Source organism: Galeopterus variegatus, unplaced genomic scaffold (assembly GCF_000696425.1).
Source record: "Galeopterus variegatus unplaced genomic scaffold, G_variegatus-3.0.2 Scaffold36, whole genome shotgun sequence".
NCBI lineage: Eukaryota > Metazoa > Chordata > Mammalia > Dermoptera > Cynocephalidae > Galeopterus > Galeopterus variegatus.
The window spans coordinates 277,257-294,701 of record NW_007726147.1 but is presented as its reverse complement, the minus strand read 5'-3'; the positions used below and the strand labels follow the sequence as shown (position 1 = coordinate 294,701).

The 17,445-nt window shown below is 45.5% G+C and overlaps 1 protein-coding gene across 1 annotated transcript in view; it reads right to left on the bottom strand.

Moving 5' to 3' along the window:
• Positions 1-989: 989 nt before the first annotated feature.
• ALDH1A3 (aldehyde dehydrogenase 1 family, member A3) overlaps positions 990-17,445 on the bottom strand; it is a 36,248-nt gene continuing 19,792 nt past the window's right edge. Inside the window, exons 9-13 of the mRNA XM_008571006.1 lie at positions 17,046-17,230; positions 9,626-9,790; positions 8,115-8,272; positions 7,282-7,356; positions 990-2,913 (exon numbers count right to left, since the gene is read on the bottom strand). Of these exons, the coding sequence (XP_008569228.1) occupies positions 2,841-2,913; positions 7,282-7,356; positions 8,115-8,272; positions 9,626-9,790; positions 17,046-17,230 (656 nt within the window). The 3' untranslated portion in view covers positions 990-2,840. The remainder of the gene's footprint in view (positions 2,914-7,281; positions 7,357-8,114; positions 8,273-9,625; positions 9,791-17,045; positions 17,231-17,445) is intronic.

Sequence of the window (17,445 nt, the reverse complement as noted above, 5' to 3'; positions counted from 1 at the left end):
TGTCCATTAGGCATGCTTTAGTGGCAGGTTCCCATAGGAAGGTTGCTCCAGGTCAGTTAGTGTTATCCACCTTCAAGATAAGTCAGACACATGGCTAGGTGGATGGAGTGAAAACATTAAAAGGCTTCATCCACCAACAGAGAAGCTAAGGCCTTCCACAGGGTCCACCTGCAGAGAATGTGCCCACCCCAGCAGGCACACAAGTGCATGTGCACACCACATGCACACACATACGCACACCACACTCTGTCTACTGTCCAGAATGGTTCCCTTAAGGGAGTCATACTCTGGTAAACCAATTGAGGGAAAATGTCATTTTCCTATCATTTTCAGCTCACATTTGGATTGAGAAATGGATGTTACTAGATACATTAATACACACATAAATGCGTACGTTAACAGAGATCTGATTCAAGTCTCTAAGTTTTTTCCTTAAAGGGGTGGTGCTTTGTCATCGCACAAAGTGACCTGGATTGTCAATATCAAACGCACAGGTTGAGTTTGGTGGACCCACCCAAGCACAAGGGATGGTCTTGTCAGCTCACAACTTGGCGATTGAGTCTTCTTCCTTAGAAACTGCAGGTAAGTTAAACCCAAACACCTCAGATCCTCAGAGAAAAGTGACAAAATGCTCACAGTTGGGGGCAAAATGCTTTCCCTAAATGCAAGCCTCCCCACTATTTTCCACACTCACGTCACCATCATTATATGATGAAGAGAGACTTGGGCAGCTTAGATGCCAGCTTAAACTTAGCCACCTAAGAAGGAGAACCTCTGAGGCCCAGCACCCTGCCTGGCCAACCCCACACCCACAGAAATGGGTTTCACACTCAGGCAAAGCACTGGGCCTGAGTGATTGAGCAAATGTAATTTTATTCTGGAGTCGTTGATTCTGTCTTATTATAAGCCATTTTGTACAGAAGATCTCAGAAAAAGAAAGGCCAGTCACAGAATTAAAATGAGTTTGGTCCTTCAATGAAAAAACATAATATTTCTCAAACATCCAATTTTATTTTATTGTTGTTGCATTGTTGAACACAATCTGCAGTTAGGATCAGAATTCCCAGGCAGATAGATTTTTAAACCATACCACAGGGGTAAACCTCAAAAGAAGTGAAATCTAAAACTATAGATTTCCATTCCTAAATACAGTATATTACAGAAGTTTAAATATATCACCTCTGTGTACTTACAACTATAAAAAGATACATTAACTATACCAATTATAAATAATGTAGCATTTCATATTAAAGGCATTATTGTACAATGAAAGAATAGGAACTCTCTAATGTATTACTATCACAGTTGCAGTCTATAATTATTTGAGATAAAATACTGAAAATTCAGTGTATGAAGTCGAATCCTGATTTAACAAGTTATTGGTAATATAAGTGATGTGTTAACTGAGGAAGAGAAGAAAGTAAATTTTGTGTCGCATATCTCCAACAGGGATGATAACCCCATTTCATATATACTTTTCTTTATACACACACTGGTGGTGACATATAGCTTCATTTCAACATTGCCCCCTCCAACTTGATTCCCACACATAAGCACCATTTCCCAATTAGAAAAGTACAAGCTAGTAACAGTAAAAGTATCCGAATAACATAATTTGTTTGCTTTTGTTTTAAAGCTATATGTGAACTCTTTCAGTTTTCCAAGTTAAAACATGGAATTGCACATTATTTGGATACCCAAAGAGGAAAAGGATATTCCACAACCTATTTGTGAACTATTTAGGCCACTTGGATAATGATCCAGTTCCTCCATGACATCCAGGTGTTATTTATTAACTAATCAGAAATTAATGTCAAAACAGGACTTCCAAAACAGGGGCTGTATTATAACAGAAGTCTTTCCAGTTGTGTGTGCTTTACTAATCTAAAATGGTTAGCAGAACTGGAGAAAAAGAAAACTACATGGGCTTAACATAAACTATTAGTGAATATGGTAGAAATGCATAATTCATAAAAGTGAATTATGGCTCTGATTTGTCAAATGCAAGGCTTAATTATCCTCAGATATGCTATGCTGTTGTGGTGTTAGAACGTTGGATCCTTAGCAGCAAAGGTGATACTAATGATGTTTTCTGCTTAGGAAAATGTCTTGGTTAGGGTAGACCATGATGTAATTTTCAAGTAAGCTCTTTAGGTTGTTGATTTGGTCATATTCCAAAGTCAGTATTGGTTTTAAGCTGAATCCTATGGTCAATGTCCATATGCAGTCCTCAAAGACCTGCACCTGTGCATGCCCAAGACCTCTGCTCCCTTCCATGGTTTACACTTCCCAAAAGCTCCCCATATTAGATCCACACAAAATCCCCCTTTTTAAAAAAAATTTTGTGCTAACCCGTTTCCCCTGAATGGTCCCACCCCTACCTCGGAAAGAGGAGAGGCTTGTTCTGCGAGCAGGTAACCCTGGGGAGAACACAGGTGCAGGGTCCTGCTTGTGGAACATGCAGGAAGTTTCCCCCATGTTCCTACTGGAGTCAGATTCAGTAAAGCATTTTTAAGCAACTGCCAGACACTTCAAATACCACTTCCACTTAACAATGCCCTGAGTATCTTCACTGTCTCCAGACTTGGTCTAAAGGGAAAAACAGAAATAGCCAATAGCTCCCTCCCCAGGCAGGACTGCAATTTTGCACACAACATATAGACACCCACAGTTTGGTCAATAAAACATGAGCATGAGAGGAAAATAAAAGTCATCAAATCAAGCAGATTTAAAGTCTCCAGAAGAAAGTGTCCCGGGAAGGTCGGAAATGTAGTGTTTTCTTCGGCTAGTTTGATCTACCACATTCAGCCGTCCAATGTTTGAAGGAGCCCACCTTTCCTTCAGGGCTTCTTGTCATCGAGTTTAATGGTGACAGTTTTCACTTCTGTGTATTCGGCCAGAGCATATTCACCTCTGTGATCACAGAAAAGAGGAAAACTCAAAAAAGGCACATCACTTAGCCATTCTATAGTACAGTTTAAATAACTGGATATGTAACCCGAGCATAAACAGCAAGATTTTGTGTGTGATGCTCTTGAAATATTCAGAAGGACTAAGGGGTTACCTTTGAAGAATAAAGAATTAAAAAAAGAGAGAGATGAATTCCTGGGTCAGGGTACAGCACAAGAAAAGAGGACCTGGGTGGGAGAACGAGAGGGAAGGTGGGGAGCAGAAATTATACTGGGTTTGTAACACTTAGATGGCAATTTGGAGCCGTTTGAAGAGATAGAAGAGGCAAAGGCTCAAGGCTATTAAATGGGGATATGGCCAGAGGGCCAGAGGGACAGAACACTGAGGCCCTGGAGTTGGCCTTGGAGCTCACAGCTGGGGACCAGCTGCAGGAGGAGCAAGGTCAGCCTGGAGGGACCAGGGGAGCAGACGTTAGCACAGACTGGACACAGGGAGGCCACAGCCTTCAAGTTAGTGTCCTTGGTATATTTTCCCTTCTTTAAGTCTTGTAGGGCCCAGATGACCCTTCCCTGGCACCACGGGCCATCCTCAGGGTAGCTGTCCTTTCCAGAACTGAGGGGCAGCTTTGGATAGATTTAAATCCCTCTATAGCGCTTGACCCACTATTAAGTAAAGAAAAATGTGTACTTGTTTAGGAAAAGAGGTGGAAGTAGAGGTGGCCGCTGGAGGCTCCATAGCTAGAAAGATGTGAGACAGAATCCCATCTCATCCCTTAGACCAGTGGTTCTCCAAGTGTGGACCCCAGACTAACAGTGTCAGCCTCACCACCGAACATGCTAGAAATGCAGATTCTCAGGCCTTGCCCAGACCCACAGTGAATGGTAGAAAGCTATTTTACTGGTAATGTATGATTGAGACTTTTAGGTAGTTTCCTAAAACAAACAGTTCAAGAACCCATGATAATGAGTGAATTACTTTGTGACATTTCTAAACATAACACAAAATATAAAAGCCATAAACAGAAGGTTATGTTCAATATTTGTAATGCAGAAACTCCATTAAAAAAAAACAAAAGGCAAGTGACAAATTAAAAAAAAAACACCACAAAAACATTTACAACACTGTGTGAGAAACAGAGTGCTGTTTTCCTTAACATACAAAAAGCTCTTACAAATCAATAAGACAAACACAAAGGATCAAATGGAAAAATTGACAAAGGATATGAATAGTCAGTTTGCAGAAAGAGAAATATAAGTTACCAATAAGTGTGGAAAAGGTGCTCAACTCCCTCACAATTAAAGAAATGCAAACCAAAACAGTGCTGAGCTTATCTTCACATGGCAGATCAGTCAATTTTAGGATTTATTCTGAAAACAATATCCCACAAGCACATAAAGATTTACGGACATGGAAATACATCGGCATGGTTTGTCATAGCAAAACCCCTTGGAAATAACACAAAAGTCCATCATAGGAGACAATCAATAAAAAGAATGGAAGGTTATCCAAAACCCATTCTCAAGAGCACAAGGTAGTTTGCTCCCATTTCATGTGACAACAGAAAGAACACACATATTTACATCCATTGTATGTACCAAACAAAGTGATGAAATCATGTTGAATTAGCACATACCTAATAAATACAGTATTAAAATCACTCCTATGAGAATAAGCACATGGATCCCCTCATTTTTCCCATTTCTGCACCTCGTTATTCAACTCAATGTGGTGTCTCCTAGCTGGTTTCTTGCCCAGTCTCTGTCACCTTGGCACTCAGGGTCGTCCATGAGTCCAGTCTTCCTCCCATTAAACCTCACCAGAAAGTCAGGTTCTAACATCCATCACTGCCACATGCTCAGAGCCTAGCATCATGCCTACTGAGTCAAAGATGCTCGATAAATATCTGCCAAGTGAATGAATGAACCAATAAACGAACTACTGAACAGTGTTTACCTCTACAAATGGGATTGGGGATCAGGGGAGGGAGACCTTGACTTTCCACATGTCTCTACTATCTAGCTTTTTGTTTAATATATTACTTTTATTACAAAGCAAAACAAAGAACTAAGAAGAAAAAGTACCCAGAAGGAAGAAAAATTGCAGGCTCCGTCCCAAGACCTGCACAGAAACAAATCCTGGAGGGGCTTGTGGGTGGGCGGCGGGTAGCCGGCCCGGCCCCAGGAGCCAGGGACGGGGAAAACCATGGAATCCACCGCGTGGTGCTCCAGCATTAAAAAAGGGGAACTTCTTGCAATATGAAGACATTAATTAGAGATAACTGAAAATGGAAATTAGTTTTCAAGGCCATTTCTAGGCTCCTTGTGAATTACTTTAAAATTTTTTATCAAAAGCCTTGGGAAATTATATGCCAAGGGTCCAAAAAACAGACATTCAAAAAAGTCCCGATCGTAGCTAACTGGCAGGATGAAACATGGACTGTGTTCTGCGGATACTCATCAAGCCCTGCGCTGTGCCAGGCGAGGGGATGCTACAGAGCTGACAGCCCTGACAGGGTGGTGACAAGGCAGGCCGAGGTGGGAAAGTAATGTGGCGAGGCGTCAGAGTGAGTACGAACTGGGAATCAGGCGGGCCCCACACACTTTCCCATCTGCTTTGAGGACTGGCGTTCTTGCTGTGGGACGAGGCTGCGTCTGGCCTCTGGGAGGAGGACTGTGCAGGGTCTGGGTTTCCCAGACCTGACAACCTGACTGTTGGGGCAGCACATCAGAGGAGACAGATGACCACACTGCCCTGGCTGGCTTCATTCCGGTGGCTAACAAAGGTGACCCCTGTTGCACAAGGCCCTACGCTGTGGTGGGTGCAAGGGCCATGCTGCCAGCATTCATTCCCAAGTCTGTCACTTACTAGCTCTCTGTTTTCTCCTCAGAGAACACTGTACCCATCTCCCGGACCATCGTGAGCATAGCATGAATTGCCATGTGCAGAGAGCTCGGACAGAGCCTGCCACAGAGCCCATGCTCAGCAAATGCCAGTTGTTGCCACTGCTATTGCTTTTGGGGGATCCTGGAGGGGACCCAGTGACTCCAGCTCAGGCCTGCTTTCCCTGGGAGGCAGGCAGGTATAAGAGGCAAGGAAGCAGAGCTCACAGAACATAAATACAAACAAGCCACTAGGGAAAGGAAATGCAGTTTCTGCACAGTCTTCATGGCCAAGAATTTACTGAAGTTTCCTGAAGGGGAAACCAGTCACAGGAATAAGGAGATCAATGGACACACTCCACTCAGATGCTCAGGTGGCTCTGGGGTATCTGCTGTGAGTCAGGAAGGGACAAGAAAGGAACGAGGTGGTGGAAGGGACCCCAATTCCATGCAGACTGGTCAAGAGCATTTCTTCAGGGAAGGAAGCCAGTCCTATTCCTTCATAATGTCTTTAAGAATCTCGAAGGGAAGCCCCGCAAGGACCCCACCAAAGCCCAAGCCATGGGCAAGGCTCTGAATCTGTTCCCACTGGAAGACATGCAGACAAGTACAAGGTAATGCACTTGTGTATAAATAACACAGACTGTTCAAGTAAAAGGAAGATCTTGAGTCCTTAGAGATGTCCCAAGAACAGCCCTGAGTGCTGTCACAAATGGTTCCTTGGGAACACTGATGCTACAAGATGTTTGTCCATAAAACTAATAAAGCCCTGAGCACCACTGAGAAGGACATGGGAGGGAAGATGGCATCAGCTGGAAACCACAGTGTCTCTGCCCCCATAACGCTGCATCCAACTCTGTGCCTCAGCCTGGGCCAGACACAAGAAGGTCCACTCGTTAATCTAAGTCTATGGAGCCATTTTCTCAACAGGAGAGGCAGAAGGGAAATGTGGAGGGGTATGAAGTGGGTTTGAGCACACTGATGGGGCCACAGAGGCTCAGTAGGAGGTGTTGCCATATGCTTCCAAAGAGGCACCCAGAAGGAACCAGAGTAGCCACAGTACATCCCCAGGGCCTCTGCTGGGCTCAGAGAGCAGGGCTGGGCAGGTCCAGGACTGATCTGGGTCAGAGCCTATCTTCTCTGCTGAGGGTGGGGATTTGTATGAGTAATGACATACTTTGGCAAAAAAGGGCACTTTTCAGTTCTGCCTATGTCCTCATCCAGCCAGCCTGTGTCAAGTATGTACAGAATGTCCCCTGGTGCTGGGAAGGACACCAAAGCTGAGGCTGGAGATTTATCCTGGGGTCTCGAGGAGGGCAGGCTGTGGATGAAGGTAGGAGGTAGGAGAGAGAGGAAAGGAGGGATTCGGACTGGTCCCAAAGGGAAGGGACTACAGCCTTTGGGACACGCTGACCCAGACAGAGCAGGGGGGGCGGGGCTGGAGTATGAGTTATCACCCCACCAGCAGGCCTGGAGTGACAGAAACACTTACAGTTCTCTGCCGTTTCCCGACATTTTAAAGCCACCGAATGGAGCCTGTGCATAGATGGCGTTGTAGCAGTTGATCCTAGAAAAAATGAAAAGACACTCACAGTGACCTCAAGACTCAGCTGGATCTCAGAAAGTCCAGCTATTAGCACTTGATGCCGAGTGTTGCCTCACGAATGGCTTTTTGCCCAAGTTTCAATAATTAAAATAGTGTGCTCTCAACTTCTGCCTTCTCATTCTTCCCACCAGAAACTAAAATTCAAATATACTTAAGTACAGAGCTTTTCATTAGGATAGGAATGAAATGAGAAGGTGAGAAAAAAGAAGAGAAAAATTATGGTACAGGTGAGTAAGAATTAGCTTTCAAATGAGACAAACCTGACCTCAAATTTCTCCTGCTTCCTGGCTTATGATTCTGGGCTTGTTGCTCAACCTTTCTGAGCCTCAATTCACTCATCTTTAAAATGGGGATAACAATACATAATGTGCAGAATTATTGGTAAGGCAGGGACTAGCATCCGTGCTTTCACTGCTTTTAGAATCATGACCAAAAATAAAGTCAGTGGGGCAATATAGTACCAGGGCAAAATAAAGGCATGGGCACCAGAGCCCGCTCTGCTATGTACCAGCTGTATGATCTTGGGCAAGTCACTCAACCTCTGCCTTGATTTCCTCATCTGTAAAATGGACACACAATGGTATCTACCTCAGAATATGGTCGTGAGGATTAAGCAAAGCACTTAGTGCTTGGCACAAAATATACAATCGAAGCCCTGGTAATGAAGGAGTAATGAAGCTAGCAAGCATGCAACTCTGGAAAGCCATGCTCCAACTCACCAGACTGTTCCACACTCCAACGCAGAAGCCAGCGTCAGGGCTTTGTCGAGGTTTTTTGTGAACACGGCTGCCGTGAGTCCATAGTCAGTGCTATTAGCTCTTTTTATCACTTCTTCGATATTTTTGAACTTCAGTATTGGCTGCACTGGCCCGAAAATCTATGATGAATTGCAAGAATGGCAGTGAGAGGCATGTTTGCACAGAATTGTATGCTCTCAGCAGGCGTTTCCTTCATTTCATGCCTTTTCTTATACCCAGAGCGCACACATGCATGAAAAACAATGACTGGAGCAGAAAGAACGTCCAAAGACCTCTTTAGTGAGAGGTTGAAATCTGAAGGGAAGGATTAAAATAAAACAAAAATCAAAAATAACAAAGATCTTTTGTTTTCAGAGTTTTTGAGAACCTCCAGCCCGTGAACCTGTGCACGTCAGATGTACAGAAGACAAAACCTTTGGATAACTTTTTGGAAACTATCTTGAAGGGTGTTTACGGGCACACTGTAGGACTGTATGCTCTGATAGCTTGGTGCTGTGTTTTCCACTACTGAAGATGCCCTAAAATGTTTCCATCATATCTCCCAGGGGAGGGAATGAGACAATGTTCTCACATCTACAACACAGCAAAACAAAGGAAAGAGAAGAGCTGAAGGTTCGAATTTAAAGGTGGTTTTGAAATGAGCTCATAATGGAGTCGATGTTGGACATGATTATAACCCAGCAGAATGGTGCCCAACCTTCAAAATACCTTCCCAGGTTCCTCAGGACCTCTGGTCACAGGGATGTTTAAAGAACTGAGCTTCATGCCATCATGGTTGGTAACCCGTAAAAATCTCAAGGAGAAAGTCTGTAAAATACCCATACTGGGAAGCCCTGGGCATTCTTTCATGCACCCCCAAAAGGCTACATCCCAGGGTCTAAGCACCTGGGATCAAGTTCTCATCTTATAAATCCTGTGCAGGAACCAGCTTCCACCCAGCTTCATGGTGGGATGGAAAGACAAAGTTAGATTTACACTCTTATGGGGGTCTCCTTAATTTCCATCATTTCCTAGGATGCACATGATGGAAAACATTGATGAGAATTCTAGCTGTGTCACATTCCTTGAAGGAACACTTGTTGTTCAAGGTCTGTCTGGGGGACCAAAGGCAGCTTTGGGACCTGAATTTACAGGGCCCTGAATCAATTGCTGCCAAAACCCACAGGTGGCGACAGCTCTCCATCACTGGCTGCAGGACTTGCACAGGGACGTGTTAGGAGACCAGAGGATTGCTGCTCCCCAGAGACCACGCGATGAGTGGAAACTGGGAGCTAGAAAAACTCTGTACCTGCTAACTAGGGTTTGGGGTTTGTCAGAGGTAGGGGGCTTCCCTATGAAACCTAAAGAAGAGGGCAAAGGCCACACAAAAAGGAAAGCGTTCAGTTCACAAAGCCACCTGGGACCCCAGGCCCCAGGGAAGAGCTACTGTGCGAAACACCCCTCGCCATAGACCTGGACGTGGCCCCACCTACCTCCTCTTTGGCAATTCTCATGTTGTCTGTGACTTCGGAGAAGACAGTGGGTTTGAGGAAAAGCCCCCTGTCTCCCATGGCCGAGCCCCCACATTCCAGCTTGGCCCCTTCCTTCTTTCCACTCTCAATCAGCTCAAGGATTTTGTCAAACTGCTTTTGATCAATCTGCAAAATACAAATGGGAAACATGGTGCTTTTCCTTCTGGGCAGTGGCTGCCACCTTAGGTTTCCAATAGCCTGCAACATGATCAGCTGTCCTACCCTGCGTGTTCTTGACATGTAATGATCCCATCTGTGTAACAAAGGTGCCTTGTAGGCAAAAATTCCTCTTATGCACAAATCTGTTCTCTTTGGAGCAGGGGATTGATGAGAAGATAGGCTATTCTCGCCTAATCGAGCTTTGGGTTATTCACATGTCTGCCTCCCCTCCCATGCTGGGAAGCTGGCCCACTGGTGAAAATGAGAGCTGAAGTGGTCTCATTCCTTTTTTTTTTTTTTTTTTTTTTTGTGACCAGTAAGGGGATCGTAACCCTTGGCTTGGTGTCGCCCGCACCGCGCTCAGCCAGTGAGCACACCAGCCATCCCTATATAGGATCCGAACCCGTGGCCTCGGCGCTCCCAGTGCCACTGTGCACCCAGCACCGCACTCTCCCGAGTGAGCCACGGGGTCGGCCCGTCACATTGTTTTCTTTACCAACTCTTTGCATCCTGCCAGGGCTGCCAGATTTGGCAAATAAAAATACAGGATGCCTAGTTAAATTTGAATTTCAGAAAAATAACACATGATATTCTAGTATAAGCATATCTTAAACAATATTTGTGATATACTGCAGTGGACTGAATGGACTGCCCAGCCTCAGAAACTGTAAGCAATAAATTTCATTTTCTTATAAATTACCCAGTTCCAGGTATTTCGTTATAAGTAACAGAAATGGACTAATACAGAAAATTGGTACCAGAGAAGTGGGGTGTTGCTTATAACAAATACTTGAGAATGTGGAAGTGGCTTTGGAACTAGGTGTTGAGGAGAGGCTGGAAGAATTTGGAGGAGCAGGCTAGAAAAACCTAGCTTCTGGTGGGAAGTTTAGAAGACAAGAAAACTAGGGAAAGTTTGGAACTTCTTAGAGGCTGGTTGAATTGTGGTGAGCAGAATGTTGATAGAAATAGGGACAGTAAAGGCCATACTGAGGAGATCTCACACAGAAATAAGGAGTTTATTGGAAACTGGGGCAAATCACTAGTTGTTATAAACACCCTTGTTATGAACTTTCAAGGAAGTTGGCTGCATTCTGTTCATGCCCAAAAGTTTTATGGAATGTGGAACTTCAAGGTGCTGACCCAGAGTATTTGGCAGAAGAAATTTCTAAGCGGCAAAACAAAATGTGCAGGAAGCTGCATGGCTACCTGCAACAGCCAACACTGCATTATGGCAGAAAAGGCATGACATAAAGCCAGAATTTAAAAGGGAAGCAGCGTAAAGATTTAGAAAATTTGCAGCCTGGCCATGTGGTCAAGAAGCAGAGAGCATTTCCAGGAGAAAAATGCAACGGTGTAGCCCAGCGACCATTTGCTAAGGAGATTTGTACAGAAGAAAGTGATCATGAAGAGAAGAGAAAAAACACCTTGAAGGCATTTCAGAGATCTTAGAGGCTGCATCTTTCATTACAGCCCCAGAGGCCTAGGGAGACAGAATTGTCTTGGGGAACAGGCCTGAGGTGACCTCCATAGGCTCACTGCCCAGGGCCACTGTGGGAAGCTGCTCTCCATAGCACCCCAGCTATTTTGGCTGCTCCAGCTGTGGCTAAATTGGCCCCAGGTGTGGCTGGACCTGAAGCTTTGGAAAATACAAGCTGGAAGCCTTGGTGGCATCCACATGGTGTTAGGTCTGCAGGCCTGCAGAATGCCAGAGCTGTAGAGGCTTGGGGAGTCTCCACCCCGATTTCAAAGTATGTATGGAAAAGCCTGGGGGTCCAGGAAGAGATCTGTTGCAGGGACGGAGTCACCACAGACAGCCTTGCTAGAGAAATGCCTAGTGAAAATGTGGGGTCAGAGGTGCAGCAGAGAAACCCCATCAGCACCTAGTGGGCCTACTGGAGCTGCGAGAGTGGAGCTGCCACGAAGACCCCACAATGGTAGAGCTACCAGTGTGCAATGCCCACCTGTGAGAACTGAAGCATGGCTAGAGACCAGGAAAACCATAGGAGCAGAGCTGCCCAAGGACTTGGGGACCCAATTCTCACACCAACATGCAGAGGATGTCGAACATGGGGTCAAGGTACATGATTCGCCAGGTTTGAGATTTGATGCTTGCTCTGCTGGGTTTCAGACTTGTTTGGGACCTGTTACCCCTTTCTTTTGGCCTATTTCTCCCTTTTTGAATGGGAATATGTCCCCTATGCTTGTCCCACCATTGTATCTTGGAAGTAGATAACTTGTTTTGATTTTGCAGATGGGACTTTAGACTTTGGACCTTTTGAGTTGAAATAAGTTAAGACTTTGGGGATGGAATGAATGTATTTACTTGTGAGAACAACATAAATTTGGGGGGCCAGGGGTGGAATGCAGTGGACTGAATGGCTCCCCAAAGTCACTAAAGCTTAGTCCCTACTGTAACTGTTGAGGGTGGGAAATCTTATTATGATAATTGAAAGGTGGGGCCTTGAAGAGGTGATTAGATTAATCCATGCCAAAGAGAATGGATTAATTTATTTGATGGTGTAGTGGCAGTCATGGGCGTGGTTCTGAGGGCTTTAAAAGGATAGCATGTGAGTCTCTGTTTCTGCCATCTCAAAATGTGATACCCTGTGTCACTGAAGACACCACCAAGGAAGGCTCTCACCAGATGTATTCCCTGGACTTTGGGCTTCCCAGCCTCTGAAACTGTAAGCAATAAATTTTGTTTTTTTAAAGATTACCCAGGAATTTTGTTATGAGCAACAGAATCGGACTAATACATATACTTATGCTAAAAATGCATTCATTGTTAATCTGAAATTCATATGTAACTGGGTGCCATGGATTATCTGGTAACTCTGTGCCCTGCTCTCGGCACCATGGATCAGGATTAGGGTTAGTGGAATCCTCCTTTCATGCAGAGGAGAAGTAAGAAGGAACATTGGCTGCCCTACTCAGCACCCTGGAGACAGAGAGGAGTGAGCCTCACGGTGTTGGGGAGGTGCTGCCTCTTGGTGTGGCTGGATCTCCCTACACCGCCAGCCTAACACTCTGCTCGCGGACATGGTGCCTAACCAGGTGTCAAGAGGGCACCCTTGTGTGAGGCTGCTCAAGAAGGTGGTCTTTCTGTCCCCCTTCACTGGCCCTTCTTCCTGAAATCTGAAAAAGCCCTGTTCTCTATCATGACCCTGTTGACAGTCCCCCTCCTCTTTGGCTGGGAGAGACAGTGCTTTAATGGGTATACCGTAGCTGAGACTTTTAGATAGAGAAACTGGTTTCATTCCAATAATCTTTTTTGTTTTTTTTGTCTTTTGTCTTCTTCTGTGTCCGGCAACGGATCGCAACCCTCAGTGTTGCCCCCGTACCGGACCGGGGACCGGCAACAGGATCGCAACCCTCGGTGTTGCCCCCGCGCCTCGCTCAGCCAGTGAGCGGGAACCGGTCTGTATGTGGGATCCGAACCCTCGGGCGGAGCGCTGCCGTGCTCCCAAGCGGCGCACTATCCAGTGCGCCACCGGGCCGGCCCCCAATAATCTTAAATAGAAAAATAAGCCAACGTAATGGTACATTTGGATGCCTATCCCTGAGGAGCAGGCTGGTTGCTCCCGTGCCTCGCTCAGCCAGTGAGCGGGAACCGGTCTGTATGTGGGATCCGAACCCTCGGGCGGAGCGCTGCCGTGCTCCCAAGCGGCGCACTATCCAGTGCGCCACCGGGCCGGCCCCCAATAATCTTAAATAGAAAAATAAGCCAACGTAATGGTACATTTGGATGCCTATCCCTGAGGAGCAGGCTGGCTTTCTCACAGAAACCATGCATGTTACTTGACCAACCATCTTATGAAATGTGGAACCAATTTAAAAATACTGAGTCAGGTCCATATCTCACACCTTATACCAGGATAAACTCCAAATAGATCAAAGATGTAAACATGAAAAATGAAGCCATAGTTTTTAAACTCTGTCATGGGAAAGACTGTTCTTGCAAACTTGGGGAGTGCTGATAGCCTTTTCTATGACTTGAAATGCAGAAGCCAAAAACATATAAAAGATTGATAAATTGGAGCATGTGAAAAAAAAAGAAAGGCAAAATCATCATAAGCAAAGTCAAAGAACAAAACAACAAATGGTGAAAAAATTCTGGCAAGTCATATCGTAGAAAGCTAATCTCTCTACTATGTATGTAGAAAAGAGGTCTTAGAAGTGATAAGAAAAATGACCAACGAGAGAAAAATATGGAAAGCAAATGCACATTTGATAGAAAAGGAAATTCAAATGGCTTTTAAACATAGGATAAGATGTTCTATGTTACTCATTGTAAGAGATACACACATATTAGAACGAAACGAGATACCACTTTTCTGTGGGTCAGGCTGAGAAACAGACAAGCTTATACAATGCTGATAGGAACATAAGTTGTTTCATCCTCTATAGAAGGTAATTCGGCAATGCTTGTAAAGATTACAAATGTGTTCCTACTTAGCAAGCCCACCTTGGGGAATCTGTCCCATGGATTTTCTTTTGCATGTGTGAAATTACATACTCTGTGGCATTGTGTGTGATTGCACATACTCACATGTTCATCAGAAGATGTTATTTAAATTCTGGTGGCTTCATACAGCAGAATTCTATGTGCATGTGAAAAAGAATGAGGCAGGTTGCCATGCACTGGTATAGAAAGCTCTTCAAGCTTCTTGTTAAGGAACAATAAGCACGATGCAAAACAGTATAGTTATTGTGGTACCTTTTGTGTAAAAGTAACAGGAGATCAGAGTACACATTCATATTTGCTTGTATACACATAAAGAAATTCTAGAGGGACACACAAGAAACTAAGAACATGGGATGCCCATGAAGGGAAGGACAAGAATCACGTGTATGAACAGGAGGGAGGATTAGAGGGGTCCTTTCACTGTAGACCTTTTTATGTGTTTGGGGTTTTGACCCATCTCCATGTACTCCCACTCAAAAAAATAATGAAAATAACCGCCATGGATCCAGTGACAGCTCAAAGTTCTCTCGATGTTTCTCCAGGTGAACCAAGTCTTGGGTTAAAAGTTCCAGGTGTCTCTGAGCCTCTCTCTTCCTCCCTGGGGGCTCTGAGAGGGCTCGCCAACTACAGACCCTGACTGACTGCTGACCATGTTTCACCTGGAAGACCCCATCCATGCTGCAGGCAGTGCTGGGTCGCAGGAAAACCTACACATCCCAACTCCACTCTCCCTGGTGAGTCTGCATGAACACATTGTTTAAATCTAATAATCCTCCATGAAATGTCAGCTGGTGCCTTACAGCACAGGAAGAAGGACCTGCCAGGAAGTGAAATGACGCGACAGGGCACAGCACCAGAAACAGGGAAATACGGCCCCCAAAGGACTGGCCCAAGGCTGTGCTCAGTTCTCTGCTGGGGAGGACACTGCGGATCCTTCCCGGCCAGGTGGCCTGCATAATGTTTATGCACCTTGTTGCTCAGTTGCCAAATAAGTCTGAATGATTCTGGAGCAGTCTAGCGAGTGGCTCGCCTGCAGTGGACACCAATCTAGGTCAGCTAGCTGTTTTACAGGCATGAGACAGACAGGACTATTTAGACAGCTGTAAGTCCTCTCAGAGTAAAATCTTATTACCATAGATGAAAAAGTACTTTGGGAGAAAAAAATAAAACCCCAACAGCATCCTAAAATAATATGCTGAGGTTAGATGGCTTTGGTGAGCTTTCGAAAGGACTTTGAGCAGCAGCAAAAAACGCACTAATGAAATCAACACCCATTCTGCTTGGATCTGTGCTCTCGGAAGAGATTTGTGTGTCTGGCTTCCCGTGTCAAAACTGGAGCCTTGGAAAGAGCCTTATGAATAATGATTAGGGTAAAAAGGTTTCCTTAGTATGGCATCAACTCACATATTTACCACTGATTCTGGATTAGCTTTAAAATCACAGTGGATTTGATAATGACTTGTGGTCGTGTTTACATTCAGATCTGAAATCTAACCAAGGCCACCGACAGCCTTGTGTTAATGACCGCTGGGTTTGGGACTGACGAATGCTGTCCACAAATAGAGCCACTTTCCCACCAGAGTTATGTGGCATCAGAGCCACAGCATGAGTGGGATGGGGCCAGGGGAGTGTGGGCAGCACAGCCAGAAACGCACCCCTCCTCCACGTGGTTCTCTCTCCTTCCCCAGCCAGATTGTCCCCACAGGGTGCTTAAGCAAGAAGGATCAACAAGGCCTGACATCACACACAGACATTCATTGCCACCTAGATCAGACAGCCTGTCATTTACTGCTCCTCTCTTTTAAAAATAAAAACTATGCTTTACTGAGTACTTCCTAGGTGCCATGAAATTCTCATAAAATTTATCTATTACTTCCATTTTCCAGGTGAAGAAACTGAGGCATCAGAGGATTTGGTGACTTACACCTGAAGCTGTAAACACACGGTGCCAATGCAGTGAATGGACAGCAAGCTCCCGGGATAGACACAAGTGGGTAAGTCACAGACCTGTGATTTGAAACTTTGTGCCTGGAGCAGGACTTTGGCTAAAAGCGAAGTGGGTTGCTGCTCAGCTCCATTTCAATAATGCATGGGATGGTCAGGCTGCCCTCTTTTAAATATTTATCCATCTGCTTCACTTCATAATTAGTAAGAAAGTGATACAGGATGTGCCCTTTGAAAGAGGTTATTAAACCTCGTGGTTATGATCATCTTCATCCTGTCCTTGGCTTCCCAAACCAGGTCTCCAGAGACATGTTCCTACTACCCAGAGATGCATCCCCATCCCCCTGCCCTCTCCATCGGGATTCTTTGGTTTCTGGTCACCTTGTCCATCACACAGTGGGCCTCTGGATTGAGACAGCTGGCTCCAGGCACTGTGCCTGCCTGCTGCCCTCAGTGCTACAGCCCCTTTCCTGCATGGAGACCACCCAGCTAAGATGGCCTCTGCCTGAAGCTCTCCCCTGGGGACCAGGTGTCTCAGAAGAAGGGCAGGACTCTCGGAGGTCTGGAGGGTGCAGGGAGATGGCCTTGTACCCTGGGAACGGCTCCATCCTCCCGACGCCCCATGACTCTGTGTGTCCAGCCCCTTTTATAACCCCACTGGGACCTAATGAGATTGCAGTATTGATCGGCTTCTAAACAAGAGCCTCAGGTGGCAGGACAAGACAGTGTTTCCTCCTTTGAGAGGGCCCCTGCACGGGACCATGGGACTGCCTGGTGTAGCCCCAGCGGAGCACAGACACATCAGTAAGTTACCTGGGGTCCCTGTTCAGTTCTGACGTCAAAGGGGTCTCCCACGGGCCGCTTCCTGGCATACTCCACGCTCCGCCTGACAAACTCAGCGTAGACCTGCTCCTGCACGAACACCCTGGAGGCGGCTGTGCAGCACTGGCCTTGGTTGAAGAACACTCCCTGATGGGCACACTCCACTGCCAAGTCCACTGGAGGGGGAGGCAGGCGGGATTGAGAGGAAGTGATTAAGTCGTTAAAGCAGGACTGGCGACAGCTGCAACTCTAATTGCCCACACAAGAAAACAGGCCTCAGAATGGCAGCATTTCAGAAATTAATTTTGTTCTCAACATTTCCCAAACAGAAATGATGGGAAAAAGAGTTTTCTGGTCCACCAAGTTTAAGGTTAAATATGTCCTCTGACCA